This window comes from Lepus europaeus, chromosome 12 (genome assembly GCF_033115175.1).
Source record: "Lepus europaeus isolate LE1 chromosome 12, mLepTim1.pri, whole genome shotgun sequence".
In the NCBI taxonomy this organism is placed as follows: Eukaryota; Metazoa; Chordata; class Mammalia; order Lagomorpha; family Leporidae; genus Lepus; species Lepus europaeus.
In genome coordinates, this window is record NC_084838.1 from 5,873,747 (window position 1) to 5,891,477 (window position 17,731).

General features: G+C 62.5%; 2 protein-coding genes across 4 annotated transcripts in view; one reads left to right on the forward strand and one right to left on the reverse strand.

Annotated features, from left to right (window-relative positions):
- The first annotated feature begins 1,225 nt into the window (after positions 1 to 1,225).
- DYNC2I2 (dynein 2 intermediate chain 2) lies at positions 1,226 to 17,291 on the forward strand. Its single transcript, XM_062207441.1, has 9 exons — positions 1,226 to 1,411; positions 8,282 to 8,530; positions 14,695 to 14,804; positions 15,106 to 15,263; positions 15,629 to 15,738; positions 15,917 to 16,084; positions 16,193 to 16,425; positions 16,603 to 16,760; positions 17,000 to 17,291. Exons 1-9 carry the CDS (start codon positions 1,226 to 1,228, stop codon positions 17,236 to 17,238), a joined length of 1,611 nt encoding a protein of 536 aa, XP_062063425.1. The 3' UTR covers positions 17,239 to 17,291.
- The window catches only part of SPTAN1 (spectrin alpha, non-erythrocytic 1), a 64,610-nt gene continuing 64,151 nt past the window's right edge, over positions 17,273 to 17,731 (reverse strand). For all 3 annotated transcript variants that reach the window (XM_062207438.1, XM_062207440.1, XM_062207439.1), the window contains one exon: positions 17,273 to 17,683. In XM_062207438.1, coding sequence (XP_062063422.1) covers positions 17,558 to 17,683 — 126 coding nt within the window. In that variant the 3' untranslated portion in view covers positions 17,273 to 17,557. The remainder of the gene's footprint in view (positions 17,684 to 17,731) is intronic.

Below are 17,731 nucleotides of genomic sequence, written 5' to 3' on the forward strand. Positions count from 1 at the left end.
TTTCCCAGCGTTGTTAATCGAATTGGTCCTGGTGGCCTTGGCAGGAAGGGGTTGTAAGGCGGACTCTGTAAGCGGGTGGCCCGGACGGCACCCAGGCTGCAGCCATTTCTGAGCCAAGAGGAACCTCTGGCCCGTGCATTCCTGCCGAGAGCCTCAGGACCTGGCTTTGGGGTCTCAGTGGCCTGGGTCAGTTACGCCCCCTCCTCCACCCTCATGGACATACAATAAAAACAGCTGCTTCCTCGGGGGAGGATTTCATACGATAAACACGTCTGGCAGGCACTCATTAATTGGTAGCTGCTTGTGTCCGCAGTTTTATTTATTTAATTTATTTTTTGTTTGACAGGTAGAGTTACAGACAGTGAGAGACTGCTCTTCCTTCCGTTGGTTCACCCCCCAAACGGCCGCCACGCCGCGGCCAATCCAAAGCCAGGAGCCAGGTGCTTCCTCCTGGTCTCCCATGCAGGTGCAGGCCCCAAGGACTTGGGCCATCCTCCACTGCCCTCCCGGCCACAGCAGAGAGCTGGACTGGAAGAGGGGCAGCCGGGACTAGAACCGGCGCCCATATGGAATGCCGGGGCTGCAGGCGGAGGATTAGCCAAGTGAGCCACGGCGCCGGCGCCCTCAGTTTTGATTTAAAAAGCACTTTTCTGTATCCGCCTCCGCGGGGCCTCGCGATTCTTCAACCTGTGGTGCGCATGCCACGTTTGTCCTCACCATTGTGTTGAGGCAGAAACTAGGATCGGAGGGGCACACCGGACTCCGAGCTGCCTGCCAACTCCAGGGCGCCCTAAGGCTCTGACGAGAGCACCCAACCCTCAGAAGCCTTTGCGCCCGAAGCCCCAGGACTTGGCCGCCCACCGCGGCCTCAGCTCCCGGCCCGCGCCTCTGCGTGCGGCTGCTCGGCGCCATCTTTGAGCCTGGCACCCGTGCTGCCCTTCCGCCCTTCCTGTCGGTCAGGAGTAACCACGCCTAACCCGAGTATGCACTTTCTGGGTAGGGGTGAGGTGTAAAGGGACTACCTAAAACTGGTCACGCTTTTCGCCCTCGTCGAAAAGCATCATTCTTTTTCTCTTGGCTCTTAGACGAGGCGCTGTGACCCATTCAAAAATGGCGCCGTCAGGCTCAAATCCCAGGCTTCAGCTCGCGGAGACCCGCGCGAGGCGGGGGAGGTGAAGGTCGCGCCGGAGTGCGCCGGCGCGAGGGGGGGGGCGGAGCCGTCTCTATGGCAACCCGCGCGCTGCCCGGGCCGCTGTGGCGGGCGGGAGGTGAGGGTGTCGCGGCGCTGGCTACCGGCGGGGCTCCGAGCGCCGAGAGGCCCGGGCGGTCGGGGCCGCTTAAGGATGAGACCTTGGGCGTGGCGTCCGTGCCCTCGCAGTGGAGGGGCGTCCAGGGCATCCGCGGGGAGACGGTGAGGGTGCGGGCCCCGGGCGGGCGGGGTTCTGAGGCCAGGCCGTTGTGTTTTTGCACTTTATTATTTATTTATTTATCTGAGAGAAAGAGAGAGGGAGAGGTCTTCTGTCCGCTCGTTCGCCCCCCGAATGGCCGCAGCGGGGGCCAGGCCGAAGCCAGGAGCCGGGGGCTTCCTCCGCGTCTCCTGGGGCCATCACCCCTGCCCTCCCGGCCACAGCAGAGCCGGACGGGAAGAGGGGCAGCCGGGACCAGAACCCGCGCCCATTGCGGGCCTAGTGAGCCGCGGCGCGGCCCCTTACCTGTGCAGAGAGACCAAGATCTCCCGCCCCTCAGGGGCCCGCTACCGCTGGGGCCGGGCGGGGCTCCCTCGGGGTCTCCCGCGGGGTGACAGGCCCCCAGATGCTGGAGCCGCACCTGCTGCCCCCCCCCACCGGTGTTCACAGAAATTGGAGTTGGAAGCCAAGGCTGGACCTGCACCCGGCGCTGCCCGTGTGGGGAGTGGGCTCCCACCTGGCCTCCTGGGCCGGGCCCCCGCGAGCCCGTTTGCACCTGGGGGTTCTGGGCCCGGACCCTGAGGGCTGGGGGGTGGGGGCGCTTCCCCTGCCCGCTCGCCCTGGCTCACTGGGCCAGTGTAGTCGCAGTGTGGCGAGGGCCCCAGGACCGCGCGAAGTTGCTTTCTCCCAGTGAACTTTTTTTCTCTTCGTAACTGATTTATGTCTGAAGTTTAGAAAAATCTAGACGAGCAAAAGGGTAATAGAAGTCCCCGCAGGAGTGGGGATTTGGCCTGACGGTTAGGACTCCGGCGTCCTCCGCCCGGGGCTGAGCCGTGGCTTCGTGGCTCGGCTCCGTTCTCCGCCACTGTGCACCTGCGGCAGCGGTGGTGGCTCGGGTGGGTGGACCTCCGCCGCCCGCTGGGAGACCTGGTTGAGCGCAGGCTGTGCCCGCCTGGGGGAGCACGAGTGTGCGTCTCCCCTCAGATGAAAATTACTGAGCCTTGGCTGGTGGTTTTGTCCTTGCGGCTGGGCCGGCCTGGGCTCCTTCCTCCCCAGCTTTTATTTATTTATTTTTTTAAAAGAGACAGACGGAGGCGGGCTGGGGCAGGCAGAGCTCTTCCATCCGCTGGTTCACTCCCCAAATGGCCGCAGTGGCCAGGGCTGGGCCAGGCCGAAGCCAGAAGCTTCCTCTGGGTCTACCACACTGGTGCAGGGGCCCAAGCACTTGGGCCATCTTCTGCTGCTTTCCCAGGCCACAGCAGAGAGCTGGATCAGAAGTGGAGCAGCCGGGACTAGAACTGGTGCCCACACGGGATGACAGAGCTGCAGGCGGCGGCTTTACCCTCTGTGCCACAGCGCCGGCCCCATCTGGAGAAATTCTGATTACGGTGCAGCTCACAGCCTGTCTCTGTGGACATTCTGAAGCCTGCTGCTCTGGCCTTTGACTTGGTGAATGCCCGTTCTTCACGAGCCTCAGATGTTCATCTGGGTCCTGTCCTCATAGAGGGCTTCCATCCGCTGGTTCACTCCCCAGACGGCAGCAACGGCCGGAGCTGGGCTGATCTGGAGCCTGGAGCCAGGAGCCAGGAGCTTCTTCTGCATCTATCTTGGCTATCTTGGCCCATCTTCCGCTGCTTCCCCAGGTGCCTTAGCAGGGAGCTGGATCGGAAATAGAGTAGCCGGGACCTGTTTTCTATTAGACCTGCTGCCTGCCCCGGGCCAGGTGCACCTTCAGCAGGTTCTGTGCCTGTGGCACCCCCTGCTGGCGTGCGTGCGTCTGGCCTCTCAGAGCTCTTCAAGAATGCAAGCTCTGCTCTCGGGCGGGGTGGGCAGAGGCGGCCTGCTGGCCGTGGGCGGTAGCCAGGTCAGCCCTCTGTGCTTGGCTGACTCTGGCCTTGGAGGAGCTGTTTCCTGCCCTGGTTTACTGCACAGGCAACCTGGAGTAAACAGGAGACGGCCTGCTGCTGGCTCACTGTTCCCCGTGCCCCTGGAGGCCTCACGGGACCCGCGCGGTGGACGCTGTGTGTGGCCATGCCGCCCCCTGGCCCCTGCACTTGGGCAGCAGCACGGGCCTCATACCTGAGTGCGGTTCCGAGGCTCCGTGCTGGCGAAGGGACGCTGCCTGGGGCTGGGGTCTCTGCGCCGGTCAGGCCGACTCCTCTCGCTCCCCAGGTGTGCACGAGGGACTCCTGGGAAAGGAGAGGGAGGGGAGGGCTGGGGTGCAGGGGGCCCGAGGAGAGGAGAGATTCTGGGGGGAGGAGCAGGCGACTTCTGAGCCACAGGTCTTTGGGGGCGCTCCTCACGCAGCGTTGCTCCCAGTGAGCAGGGGTGATGCCGGGAGCAGCTGGCTGGAGAGGAATGGGCAGGCTTTTTTTTTTTTTTTTTAATTTTTGACAGGCAGAGTGGACAGTAGAGGGAGACAGAGAGAAAGGTCTTCCTTTTTGCCATTGGTTCACCCTCCAATGGCCGCCGCGGTAGGCGTGCTGCGGCCGGCGCACCGCGCTGTTCCGAAGCCAGGAGGTAGGTGCTTCTCCTGGTCTCCCATGGGGTGCAGGGCCCAAGCACTTGGGCCATCCTCCACTGCACTCCCTGGCCACAGCAGAGAGCTGGCCTGGAAGAGGGGCAACCGGGACAGGATCGGTGCCCCGACCGGGACTAGAACCCGGTGTGCCGGCGCCGCAAGGCGGAGGATTAGCCTGTTAAGCCACGGCGCCGGCCTTTTTTTTTTTCTTTTTAAAGATTTATTTGAAAGAGTTACAAAGAGAGGTAGAGAGAGAGAGAGGTCTTCCATCCGCTGGTTCACTCCCCAGATGGCCGCAGCGGCTGGAGCTGGGCCAATCTGAAGCCAGGAGCGTCCTCCAGGTCTCCCACCTGGGTGCAGGGGCCCAAGGACTTGGACCATCTTCCACTGCTTTCCCAGGCCCGTTTGCAGGGAGCTGGATGGGAAGTGGAGCCGGCAGAATGGGCACTGCATGCCGGAGCTTTAACCTGCTGTGCCACAGCGCCAGCCCCCGGGCAGGCTTTTAACATTTTAAAAAACTGAGGTCGGCCAGCGCCGAGGCTCACTAGGCTAATCCTCCGCCTTGTGGCGCCGGCATACTGGGTTCTAGTCCCGGTCGGGGCACCGATCCTGTCCCGGTTGCCTCTCTTCCAGGCCAGCTCTCTGCTGTGGCCAGGGAGTGCAGTGGAGGATGGCCCAAGTGCTTGGGCCCTGCACCCCATGGGAGACCAGGAGAAGCACCTGGCTCCTGCCATTGGATCGGCGCGGTGCGCCGGCTGCAGTGCGCCTACTGCGGCGGCCATTGGAGGGTGAACCAATGGCAAAAGGAAGACCTTTCTCTCTGTCTCTCTCTCACTGTCCACTCTGCCTGTCAAAAAAAAAAAAAAAAAAAAAAAAACTGAGGTCATGGCTGGCGCTGCGGCTCAATAGGCTAATCCTCCGCCTGCGGCACTGGCACATCGGGTTCTAGTCCCGGTCGGGGTGCCGGATTCTGTCCTGGTTGCCCCTCTTCCAGGCCAGCTATCTGCTGTGGCCCGGGAAGGCAGTGGAGGATGGCCCAAGTGCTTGGGCCCTGCACCCCATGGGAGACCAGGAGAAGCACCTGGCTCCTGGCGTCGGATCAGCGCGGTGCCAGTGGAGGGTGAAACAACAGAAAAGGAAGACCTTTCTCTCTCTCTCTCTCACTGCCCACTCTGCCTGTCAACAACAACAACGAAAAAAAAGCTCAGGTCAGTGTCGTGGGACCAAGTAGTTGGGCCCCTGCTGCTCACACGAGAGACACTGATGGAATTCCAGGCTTCAGCTTGGCCCAGCTCTGGCCATTGCAGCCATCTGGGGAGTGAACCGGAGGATGGAAGACCTCTCTCTCTGCCTCTCCCTCCCTCTCCCTCTCTCTGTCACTCTGTTTTGTTTCATTTGAAAAGCGGAGTGATACGGAGTGAGGGAAGATCCTCCATCTGCTGGTTCATTCCCCAGATGCCGGAACAGCAGGGGCTGGACCAGGCCAAAGCCAGGAGCTTCAGCTGGGTCTCTCACGTGGGAGGCAGGGGCCAGGTACATGGGCCATCTTCTCCCAGGCACATTAGCAGGAAGCTGGATTGGTAGAGGAGCAGTCGGGACCCGAACTGGCTCCCACGTGGGATGGTGGCGCCACAACTCCGGCCCCAGTTTTATTTATTGGCGAGCGGAGTGGCAGAGAGGGAGAGACTGAGCTCCTCCATCCTCTGGTTCACTCCTCAGATGCCTGCACAGCTGAGGCTGGGAGTGCGGAACCCCACGCGTGTGTCCCACATGTGTGCCCCACGTGTGTGCCCCACGTGTGTGCCCCACGTGGGTGGCAGGGACCCCAGCGATGGGGCCATTGTGTGCTGACTCCTTAGGTGCAGCAGCTGGTACTGAAACTGACCCTCTGATGCGGCTCGCGGGTGTCCTGGGGGTGGCCCGGCCTGCCGTGCCACAACACCTGGCCCTGACCGTAAGTTTGTTCAGTGTGTTCAGTGCACCTGCGTTCTGACTGTAACCTGTCACATGTGGTGTCACGGCCGTGCTAGGAAGCTGAGGGTTTGTGACTTCGGGTTAGGTTGTTCCACCTGTAATGAGGAGGCCACCTCCTAGGATGTCAGAGTTCTCGGGGGTGGTGAGGTTAAAGCCGTGGAAGCAGTGCCTGGTGGTTACCCTGAGTGGTTGACGCGGTTGGGGCGGCTGTTGAAGCCTAGCTGGTTAAGCCGCCACCGCCCAGGACGACCATACCCCACGTTAGAGCACCAGTTTGAATCCCGGCTGTTCCGCTTCTGATCCAGCTTCCTCATAACGCTCCTGGGAGGCAGCAGGCAGTGGCCCATGTGCCTGGACCTGGGAGAAGCTCCTGGCTTCAGCCTGGCCCAGCCTGGCGGTTGCTGGAATCTGGGGAGTGAACCAGCAGGTGGAAGATGTGTTTCTCCCACTTTCTCTGTAACTCTGCCTTTCAGATACATAGATTAATTAAAAATTAATCTGTATTTATCTCTTTTTTGTAATGAGTCTTTAAAACAGCAGGTGCGCTGGGGTGGTGCTGTGTTCGGCCCCAGCAGCTCACGTGGGTTCCGCTTCCAGTCCCAGCAGCTGCTCCACTTGTGACAAATTCTTCTGAGTCAACTATTTTTTTTTTTTTTAAGATTTATTTTGAGAGGCAGAGAGATCCTCTGCCCTTTGGTTCCCTCCCCAAATGGCCACAGTGGCCGGAGCTGGGCCCATCTGTGGCCACAGCAGAGAGCTGGAAGTGGAGCAGCTGGGTCTGGAACCAGCGTCCTCATGGGATGTAGGCGGTGGCTTTACCGGCTGTGCCACAGCACTGGCCCCCAAGCGGCTCCACTTCTAGTCAGTCCCCTGCTGATGCACCTGGGAAGGTAGCAAAGGAGGCCCAAGTGCTGGGGCCCCGGCACCCACGTGGGAGACCTGGAAGAAGCTCCTGGCTTCAGCCTGGCCCAGCCCTGGCCGTTGTGGCCATCTGGGGAGTGAACCAGCAGATGGAAGACCTCTCTTCTCTGTCTCTAACTCTGCCTTTTAAATAAATAAATATCTTTAAAAAAATCATTGCACTGTTGCCATCGTGGCTTCCAGGGAGTTTGTGGTGCACGCACGGCCTCTGAAGGTCCTGGGCCACCGGTAGATGCCCCGTGGCCCTGTCCTGCTCTCCTGTGTGCGGCCAGGGCGGTGGCCTTCTCTGGGCCGTGGCTCCCAGTCACCCTTCTGTTCCCGGATTCTTCCCAGAGCCCAGCGACTGGGGAGTCTTGGATGCCTCCATGAGTGAGCGCGGGAGGTGTCCAGGTCTGGGCCAGGCCCTGCAGGGCTGCCAGGTGCCCGCTCCTCCCGCACCTGCCCTCCACTGGGGATGTACTGGCTGGGTCTCGAGGCAGACCCCTGGCCTCGGTGGGCTTCCTTCCTCCCACGACGGCCCTCTGTCCCTGTCCCACCCTCCCACACTCCCCTCCTGATGACCTGGGGCTGTCTGGCTTCAGGTGTCTGCCTGCCTCCCCCTTTCTCTGAGCGAGGTCTGCTGCTCTCTCCCGCCCTCCCTACCCTGCGGCTCCTCGTCCTGCACTGCTGTCCCCCTCCCCCCGTGGCCTGTGGGCGTGCCTGTGGTGGCGGCTTTGTCCTGGCTTCTCCCTCATCTGTCCCATGTGAGCACCGGGGGCACAGGAGCCTCGATCTGTCCTGAGTGCCCTGGCAAGCCAGCGTCTAGGGTACCTTTCATACAGAGGCTGGTCGGCTGCATACCGGCTGCCATGCACAGGGCCCGGGGTACGGCCAGAGACAGCCAGGGCTGAAGCTGGAGGGGCTCAGCATCCCGGGAGACAAGCCGAGAGGACGGGGCTTGTCTTCCCCTGGGCTCGGCCTCCTGAGCCTGGACGGGTCCAGGGCCTTGTTCTTGTCCTGGGAGAGGCCACGTGAGCAGAGCCTCTCGCGGGCGGCAGTGTCCACACGGTGGCCGCCTCCCAGAGAGCCCTTGGTTGGTAAAGACTGGACTTCTCCCTGCGGAGGGCAGCTGGTGTTTCCTCCCACAGTCTGTCGTCCATGCCTGTACCCCGCGATCAGGGGACAAACGCTGGGGCTGGGGGGACCCTGAGCGCCCTCCTGAGCCCTGGAGCAGGCGCTCTGGCTTTCTGGAGTCACACGGCCGCCCCCGAAGCAGTCCCTGGCTCTCTGGTGGCCAGATGGAGCTGCCGCCCCCCTCAGCGGCACAGAGGCTGCCGAGTCCTCTCCAGCTGAAACCACCCGGACCCCTCCTCTGGGGCAGACAAAGTGACCACACACTCTCTCACCGGGACTCACGGCAGGGGAACGTGTGGGTCACCGGAGGCGGGGAGGTGACCCTTGTTTTGATCCCCACCCCCAGAAAAGCTGCCAGACGGCCAGCATCGCCACCGCGGAGGCCTCTGCCCAGGCCCGGCAGCATGTGGACGCCCAGGTGCAGACGGAGGCCCCCGAGCCGCCCAGCGTGCAGCCGCTGTCGAGCCGAGACGCCCCCCGGCTTGCAGCCTTTCTTCGCAGAGTGGAGGCCACGGTCATCCGGGAGCTGAACAAGAACTGGCAGAGCCACGCCTTCGATGGCTTCGAGGTGAACTGGACCGAGCAGCAGCAGACGGTAGGTGCAGGCCGGCGGTCCTGGGGCGCCGCCCACTCTGCTCTGTCCCCAGTAGCAGTCGTCCTGGTCTGGACAGCACGCCCCGCGCTGTGCCTCCTGTCCCGGGAGGAGGTCGCCTCGTTCTGTGCACTCTGCAGTTGCAGGAGTGGACCCCGGGTGGCAGCAGAGGCGGGATTCGAGGCTGGGAGCCACAGCGCCGGCCCCGGGCCTCTTTTCATTTAAACATTTATTTTACTTATTTGAAAGGTAGTTAGAGGGAGAGGCAGAAAGAGAGATCGATCTTCCATCCACTGGTTCACTCCCCAAATGGCTGCTATGGGTAGGGCTAGGACTGGCCCAAGCCAGGAGCCACAGACTCCGTGGGGCGGGGTGGTGGTGTGGCACAGCAGGTAGAGCCACTGCCTGCAGCTCCGGCACCGCACATGGGCACTGGTTCAAGTCCTGGCTTCTCTGCTTCCGCTGACGCCCCTGGGAAAGCAGTGGAAGATGGCCCACGCGTTAGCAGGGAGCTGGATTGGAAGTGGAGCTGGCTCACAGGATGCGGGCAGCGTGTTCTTCCCTTTGCCGAGCTGGGATCGTCAGGTGACCGGAGCCCTTAGCCCTTCTCCCAGCCTCCACTCCTCTCGTGCCGTCCTCCCGTTTCCTAGGAAACAGGGCAGAGGTTCGAGTCCTGGCTGCTCCACTTCCAATCCAGCCCCCGCTAATGGCCTGGGAAAGCAGCAGAGGATGTGAAGATGGCCCACGTGCTTGGACCTAAGTCTCTCTCTCCCTGTAACTCTGCCTTTCAAATAAACAGGTAAATAAGTCTTCAGAGGAAGAGAACAGGGGAAAAACGCGACCTAAGGAGTCTGTGTGCGGCCCCCTCCTCTCGGGAGGTAAAGTGTTGGCTCCTGACCGTCAGGGTTCCCCCGTTCCCGTGGGAGCCTTTGGTCCATGTGTGTATCCCTGCTTCCTTTCTTTGTTTATTTTTGTAAAGATTTCTTGACTGGGACGGGGACTGTGGTGCCGGCATCCCATATGGGCGCCCAAGTCCTTGGGCCCCTGCTTCCTCACAGGAGACCCGGAGGGAGCTCCTGGCTTCAGATCAGCCCAGCTCCAGCCATTGTGGCCATTTGGGGAGTGAACCAGTGGATGGAAGACCTTTCTTTCTGTCTCTCCCTCTCTCTCTCTCTGTAACTCTACCTCTCAAGTGAATAAATAAATCTTAAAAATTTACTGTTTATTTTGAAAGTCAGAGAGGGAGAGATAAATAGAGATCTTCCATCAGCTGGTTCACTTCCCAGATGGCTACAACAACCAGGAGCCAGGAGCTTCTTCCGGTTCTCCCACGCAGGTGCAGGGGCCCAAGGACTTGGGCCATCTCCCACTGCTTTCCCAGGCTGTTGGCAGGGAGCTGGATTGGAAGTGGAGCAGCCGGGACATGAGCCAGCGCCCACATGGGATGCTGGCACTGCAGGTGGTGGCTTACCTGCTATACCACAGCTCCGGCCCCCACTATGCCTTTCTGTCTCAGATTCAAAAAAATCAGTTTTTCCTTCTAAAAATGGCTTTGCTTAATACAGAAAAGGAGTTGTTTAGCTTGTGATCATGGAGGTGCAAGGGAGCTGAGCCAGCACTGGCTTGGCTGTGGTGAGAGCCTCATTGGATGGCATCGCGGTGTGGGAGCAGGTGTGAGATGGAGAGGCCATGTGGTCTCTTTGGTCAGGCCAGCACATCTGTGTGGCCAGACGGTGTCAGGGTGTCTGGGGAGGCATTGAGCTCACTCTTTTATAGCAACCCTTTTGCAAGAACTAACCAGGGCCCTGTGAGAAAAAGATCTCATTTTAGAGTCTACACATTTACTTTAGATATCTAATATTTTAAAATATTTAAAGGCAGGCCGGCGCTGCGGCTCAATAGGCTAATCCTCCGCCTGTGGCGCCGGCACACCAGGTTCTAGTCCCGGTTGAGGCACTGGATTCTGTCCCGGTTGCCCCTCTTCCAGGACAGCTCTCTGCTGTGGCCCGGGAGTGCAGTGGAGGATGGCCCAAGTGCTTGGGCCCCTGCACCCACGTGTGAGACCTGGAGGAGTTCCTGGCTTTGGATCGGCACAGCTCCGGCCGTTGCAGCCATTTGGGGAGTGACCCAGCAGATGAAAGACCTCTCTCTCTCTCTCTCTCTCTCTCTCTCTCTCTCTCTCTGCCTCTCCTCTCTCTGTGTAACTCTGACTTTCAAATAAATAAATAAATTTTTAAAAAATTAATCTATTTTGGGCTGGCGCCGTGGCTTAACAGGCTAATCCTCCACCTTGCGGCGCTGGCACACCGGGTTCTAGTCCCAGTCGGGGCGCTGGATTCTATCCCGGTTGCCCCTCTTCCAGGCCAGCTCTCTGCTATGGCCCGGGAAGGCAGTAGAGGATGGCCCAAGTCTTTGGGCCCTGCACCCGCATGGGAGACCAGGAGAAGCACCTGGCTCCTGGCTTCTGATCAGCGTGGGTGCAGCGTGGTGCTTTCCCAGGTGCATTAGCAGGAAGCTGGATTGGAAGCGGAGCAGCTGGGGCTTGAACCGGCGCCCATATGGGATGCCGGCACTGCTGGCACGGCAGGCAGTGGCTTTACCTGCTACGCCACAGCGCCGGCCCCTGTAGTTTTCTTGTTAAAGTTGTGTTTGAAAGGCAGAGTGAACGAGAGAGGGTTGGATGGGTGGATGGCTATTATGTGGGTGCAGATGTCAGAGATCTTCTAGCTGGTGTTTTCTCAAATGCCAGACCAAAGTCAGGAGCCTGTCATGGGTGGCAGGGACCCACGTCACCGGTCTCCAGGGCACTGGATTGGTAAGAAGCTGGATTAGAGGTGGGGAAGGCAGGACTTGAACCTGGCACTCTGGCTAGGGAGGCAGCTGTACCACTGGCCCAGATGCCTGCCCCTCACCTCTTCACCAGCCTTAGAGCTGTGGGCTTTTCATTCTTTTTAGAATTGTCTGTTTATTTATTTGAAAGGCAGAGTAACACATAGGGAAGAGACAGAGATCTGTCTGCTCGTTCACTCCCCGGGTGCCCACAACGGCCGGGCCGGGGCCAGGCTGACGCCGGGAGCCTGACGCCCCCCCTGTCTCCCGTGTGGGTTGTGGGTTCCCAGTACTTGGGCCATCTTCTGCCTCCCTGACACGTTAGCAGGAATCCGAATTGGAAGCCGCGACAGGTCTGGATCCTAGTCACGCAGCTGCGGGACGCAGGCGTCCCCAGGGTTGGCTTTGCTGCTGCACCAGTGCCCACGCCTTGCTCAGCGTTGAAACACGCCTGTGTGCAGGCTGCACGTGTCGGAGGCTGCACTGGGGTGCAGGGCGCGAACCAGCTGCTCTTTCTGATCGAACTTCCTGCCAGTGCGCCGGGGGGGGGGGGGGGGGCAGAGTGCCTGGGCCCCTGCCACCTCCATCGGAGATCAGGGTGGAGCTCCTGGGTGGAGGTCTGTCTTTCCTTTTCTCTCTGATGCTCTACCTTTCAAATAAATGAATCTTAAAAAACAATCCACCTGCCATTCACCCTCACGCCCTGTCAGCACAGCTCACGGGGCGTTGTAGTCAGTCTAAACAGCGGTGCGGTCCCCACCATCAGTTTGTCCTTCTGTTTGACAGGGAGATGGATGGCGGCCTCCTGTCTGCTGGGTCACCTCCTAAATGCCCACCGCAGCCAGCAGCCGGGAACTCAGACCAGGTCTCCCCCATGGGTGCCAGACCCCAGCCACTCAGCTGTCTGCTGTCTCCCAGGGGCCAGTCCACGCGAGCAGGAAGTGGAACCGGGAGTGGAGCTGGGATCCAGACCCAGCTGCGGCTCCATGTCCTGCTGGTGTCCCAAGATGCTCCTTCCTGTTTTTTTTTTTTTAAATATTATTGGGGCTGGCGCCGTGGTGCAGTGGGTTAAAGCCCTGGCCAGCCGCACCAGCATCCTGTATGGGCGCCGGTTTGAGTCCCGGCTGCTGCACTTCCCATCCAGCTCTCTGCTGTGGCCTGGGAAAGCAGTGGAGGATGGCCCAAGTGCTTGGGCCCTGCACCCATGTGGGAGACCTGGAAGAAGCCCCTGGCTCCTGGCTTCGGATCAGCGCCGCTCTGGCCATTGCAGCCATCTGGGGAGTGAACCAGCGGATGGAAGACCCCTCTCTTTCTCTCTCCGCCTCTCTCTCTCTCTCTGCCTCTCCTCTCTCTGCATAACTCGGACTTTCAAAGTAAATAAATAAATCTTTTAAAAGATAATAATAAAAAAAGAAGCCTGTGTGTCGCCGCCAGCCAGCTCCCTCGCTTCCCCCAGCCTCTGGCAGCTGCTCCGAGGTACCGCCTCGACAGGTGGGCGTCTTCTGGGCATCTGCGTGGTTTGGCATGACGGCGTGTGACCCTGGTTCCAGGCCCCGTCCCCGACTCGGGGCTGCTCTGCCGAGGTTCCCGTGGCCCTTCGCTTTCCCGGCCTTGAGTGCTTCTGCTGCTCCTCTGGTGTCGGGTGTTTGGGCCGCGCCCGCTTCCTCGCGTCCGTGGGCCACGCGGCTGTGAACTCGGCGCACGTGTCTGCGGCTCTCGGGGCACGTGTCTCTGTGCGGCTCTCGCGTGTCTCTGTGTGGCTCCCGGTGCACGTGTCTCTGCGGCTCTGGGCGCACGTGTTTGCGGCTCCCGGCGCACGTGTCTCTGTGCGGCTCTCGGGGCACATGTCTCTGTGCGGCTCTCGCGTGTCTCTGTGCGGCTCTCGGGGCACGTGTCTCTGCGGCTCTGGGCACACGTGTCTGTGGCTCCCGGCGCACGTGTCTCTGTGCGGCTCTCGGGGCACATGTCTCTGTGCGGCTCTCGCGTGTCTCTGTGTGGCTCCCGGTGCACGTGTTTGCGGCTCCCGGCGCACGTGTCTCTGTGCGGCTCTCGGGGCACGTGTCTCTGTGCGGCTCTCGCGTGTCTCTGTGTGGCTCCCGGCGCACGTGTTTGCGGCTCCCGGCGCACGTGTCTCTGTGCGGCTCTCGGGGCACGTGTCTCTGTGCGGCTCTCGCGTGTCTCTGTGCGGCTCTCGGGGCACGTGTCTCTGTGCGGCTCTGGGCGCACGTGTCTCTCTGCGGCTCTCGGGGCCCTCAGCGAGCAGCTGCCTGCCACCCTCTGCTCCAGCGGCTCTGCCCCGTGCCCGTGGGCTGCTGGGTGGCTTCTCTGGGGTTTTGGCCGCTTGTCGCTGGGCCGTGGGGCCCACAGGTGTGACCGTGGTCGAGACCTGGTGATCTCGGATGCCTGTCCCTCGTGCTGGCACCGTGGCCAGCTCTTTTTTTGTTTTTAAATATTTATTTTGTTTGAAAGGGAGAGTTAGAGACAGAGACAGAGGTCTTCCATCTGCTGGTTCAGTCCCCAAATGTCTGCCCTGGCCAGAGCTGCGCCGATCGAAGCCAGGAGCTTCTTCCAGATCTCCCACGCGGGTGCAGGGGCCCAGATACTTGAGGCATCTTCCGCTGCTTTCCTAGCTGCATTAGCTGGGAGCTGGATAGGAAGTGGAGCAGCCGGGACTCGAACTGGCGTCCCTGGGATGCTGGCGCTGCAGGTGGGGTTTTGTTCCTGTGTGCCTGCCTGTGCTGACACCAAGACCACGCTTTGCGGGAAACGCTCTGCATGCTACCAGCCACGTGACGTTAGACACTGCAGCTCTTCTCATTTGTAAAGGTTGATTTATTTGAAAGGCAGAGTGAGTGAGAGAGAGAGAGAGAGAGAGAGAGAAAGGACTTCCATCCACTGGTTCACTCCGCAAATGGGCCGGGCCGAAGCCGGGGCCGGGAACTCCGTCCTGGTCTCCCACACACTGGCAGGGCCCAGACACTTGGGCCTCCCTCCGCTGCTTCCCCAGGGGCAGAGCGGCCGGGACTGGGTTGTTGCTGGGATGCAGGACGCTGGAGTCGCCAGCAGGGCCTCACGGCCGCACCGCCGTGTCCAGCGTCGTGGCGAGGACAGTCGCGGCCTGAGCGGTCATCCCCACCTCCCAGCTCCGTGCTGAATGCCTCAACTTTGGCCGCTGGGAATACCCCAGGCCGTTCCGATCCCCATGCGGCCCGCGTCTCAGGCCCTGCCCTCCAGGGACACGGGGTGAGCTCCAGGTGTTCTCACGGGGCTGTGCGTGGGCCCGAGCAGACCCCGCGTCTCAGGCCACCACTGCGCTCAGGTGGGGGCGTTGTCTGCAGGTGTCCTGTCTACACACCCTGGGCTACCCCCCCGCCCAAGGCCAGGGGCTGCACGTGACCAGCGTCTCCTGGAACAGCACCGGCTCCGTGCTGGCCTGTGCCTATGGCCGGTGAGTGGGGGCGCGGCGTGCGGGGCGGCTGTCCTGGGAGTCTGCCTGCCCAGGGTTGCCGGGCAGGGCTGGCGCCAGGTTGGCAGAAGAGAGCAGGGGCAGTGGGCGTCAGGCTGTGGGGCACGGGCCCACCTTGGGCCACAAGCTGTGGTCCCGCCGTCCCTCGCCCTCAGCCGTTCGCTGGTGCCTGTTCCCTGTCACACCGGCTTCCCACCTGCCATTGCGTGCCCCTCGGACACCTGGAGTGTCTGGGAGCGCGAGGCGGGGGTGGCAGGAGCCGCTCAGGCCTGTCCCTGTGCAGGCTGGACGATGGGGACTGGAGCACACTCAGGTCCTACGTGTGTACCTGGAACCTGGACCGGCGAGGCCTGCACCCGCAGCAGCCGTCGGCAGTGGTGGAGGTGCCCAGCGCCGTCATGTGCCTGGCCTTCCACCCCACGCAGCCGGCCCACGTCGCAGGTGAGCGCCACCGCTCGCCGCCTCGCCCGCCGTGACTGCTGTCCAGCCTCCTGCCTGTGGGCCTGGCCTCGGCCACTTGCTGGGAGGACGCGGCAGATGCCTGGACCTGGCAGCCTGGGGCCGCAGGGCAGGGAGCTCGGAGGGACCAGTGGGTGTGGAGCGGCAGGAAGGGGCGGGCTGAGAGGCCCCGGGAGAGGCCCCAGGAGGCGGGCGGCCTGCAGGGAGCAGCCAGGAGCTGGGCAGTGGCGTTGGCATGGCTGTGGCAAGGCTGCCTCGGGGGTACGGGGGGTGGGGGCTGGGACGTCCCCTCTGGAGGGCTCCGTGTGCTGCTCCATGGGGGTGGGCATGGCGTCTGGTCCCTGCAGGAGGCCTGTACAGTGGTGAGGTGCTGGTGTGGGACATGAGCCGGCCCGAGGACCCGCTGCTGTGCCGCACAGGCCTCACCGACGACACCCACACGGACCCCGTGTACCAGGTCAGCCTTGGGGGCTGCGCACCTCGCCCTCCCCGTGTGGTTCCTGAGCTGGGACCGGGCAGCTGCCCTGCCTGGGTGAGGCTGGCTCCGGGCCTTCCCAGCCTTCCCTGGGTCTCCCCGCTGGGGGGGGCTTGGCAGGGTGTGGCCCCTTCCTCCATTCTGCGCCCGCTTCCCCCAGGTGGTTTGGCTGCCCGAGCCCCGCCACGGCCACCGCTTCCAGGTGCTGAGCGTGGCCCCCGACGGCAAGGTGCTGCTCTGGCAGGCGGTTGGGGCCGGCCGTCTGCAGCTCGCCGAGGGCTTTGCCCTGGTCACGCAGCAGCTGCCACGCAGCACCAAGCTGAAGAAGGTAGGGGGTCTGGGCCCCGGGTTCCGGGTGCTTCCTGGGGTGACCTGGGCCCCGCTCTGTGGCTGCCGCAGGCCTTGGCGCTGACCCGGCTGCTGCCTTTGTCCACAGCCCTCCCGGGGGGAGACGGAGGTGGGCGCCACGGCGGTGAGCTTCTCCAGCTTTGACCCCAGCCTCTTCGTCCTGGGCACGGAAGGCGGCTTCCCCCTCAAGTGTTCTCGGGGGGCCGAAGAGGCGGCCCTCACGCGCATGCCCAGCTCGGTGCCCCTGCGCGCCCCGGCACAGTTCACCTTCTCACCCCACGGCGGCCCCGTCTACTCTGTGAGCTGCTCCCCCTTCCACAGGTAGAGACGGCTGGGCCTGGGGTGCCTCCAGCAGACGCAGGGTGGGCCAGGGCGCCCACCAGCCATGACATAGCCGCCTCAGAACCTGCTGGCCCCCCACGGGCCTGGGTCTTTGAGGGCTGAGCCCGGGGCGCCTCCCACGGACGCTCGCTCCCCCTCTGCCCACACCCTGTCTAGGAACCTCTTCCTGAGCGCGGGCACCGATGGCCACGTGCACTTGTACTCCATGCTGCAGGCGCAGCCCCTCGCCTCGCTGCAGCTGTCGCACAAGTACCTGTTCGCTGTGCGCTGGTCCCCAGTGCGCCCCCTGGTCTTTGCAGCTGCTTCTGGGGAAGGTAGGAGCCGGGGCCCTAGTGGGGTGGGTTTGTCCTGGAGGCTGGTCGTGGGGTTAGGCCGGCTCCCCTCCAGACAGCCCACTAAGCACTCTGGCCACGGGCGGGAACTGAACTCACCCTGCACCTGCGCGTGGACGCGCGCTTCCCTGGCCAAGTGCACGGGGGCCCGGAGGCGGCTGCCCCGGCCTGCCCCGGCCTCTCCCCGCCCCGCCTCTCCCCGCCACTCTCCCTGCCTGCAGGGGAGGTGCTGCTGTTCGACCTCCACAGGAGCTCCCAGAAGCCCACAGTCTCCATCAAGCAGACCCAGGACGGGAGCCCCGTCTACTGCCTGGAATTCAACCACCAGCAGACGCAGCTCTTGGCTGCTGGTGACGCCAAGGGCACCGTGAAGGTGTGGCAGCTGAGCACAGAGTTCACCGTGCAGGGACCCCGGGAAACGGAGGACTTGGACCAGCTGGCTGCGGAAGTGGCCACCTGAGGGCGCCGGGGGCGGGGCATGTGTTTCTGAGCTGAATGAAGGAGCAAAGCTTTTAGGGGTGTGTCACATCCTTTATTTTCTCGTGAGAACAGGGTCTGGGGGCAGGAGAGCGGGGCCAGGCCGCTGCCGAGGTTGGGTCGGAATGAGGGCAGCGGCTCGGGGTCCCCACGGCAGCAGGGGCTGGCACTGGGCCGGGAGCGGTTTAGTGAAGCCCCGTCTACGTCTACTGAGCCTCATCCCAAGCTAAGCAGGCGCACGGTTACGGGGAAGCAGCAGCGGGGGGGCGGGCATGCAGCGGGGGCGGGCCCAGGGCGGGGCCTCAGTTCACGAAGAGCGAGCGGGTGAACTCGATGTAGTCGAAGGCGGTGGGCAGCTCGCGGCCCTTGCCGTCCACGTAGGGCTTCATGTGGGACACGCAGTAGTCGGCTTGTTCCCGGGTCAGGTTCTGTGGGGAGAAGCCCAGGTCCGCTCAGCGGCCGCGCCCTCCTGCCCC

Bases quoted from the DNA above. Each gene is read 5' to 3' on its own strand.
- DYNC2I2 (XM_062207441.1), top strand. From the start codon at position 1,226: ATGGCAACCCGCGCGCTGCCCGGGCCGCTGTGGCGGGCGGGAGGTGAG. The intron at 15,264-15,628 runs GTGAGCGCCACC...TGGTCCCTGCAG, and splicing joins GCAGCCGGCCCACGTCGCAG to GAGGCCTGTACAGTGGTGAG. The intron at 16,761-16,999 runs GTAGGAGCCGGG...CCCTGCCTGCAG, and splicing joins TGCAGCTGCTTCTGGGGAAG to GGGAGGTGCTGCTGTTCGAC.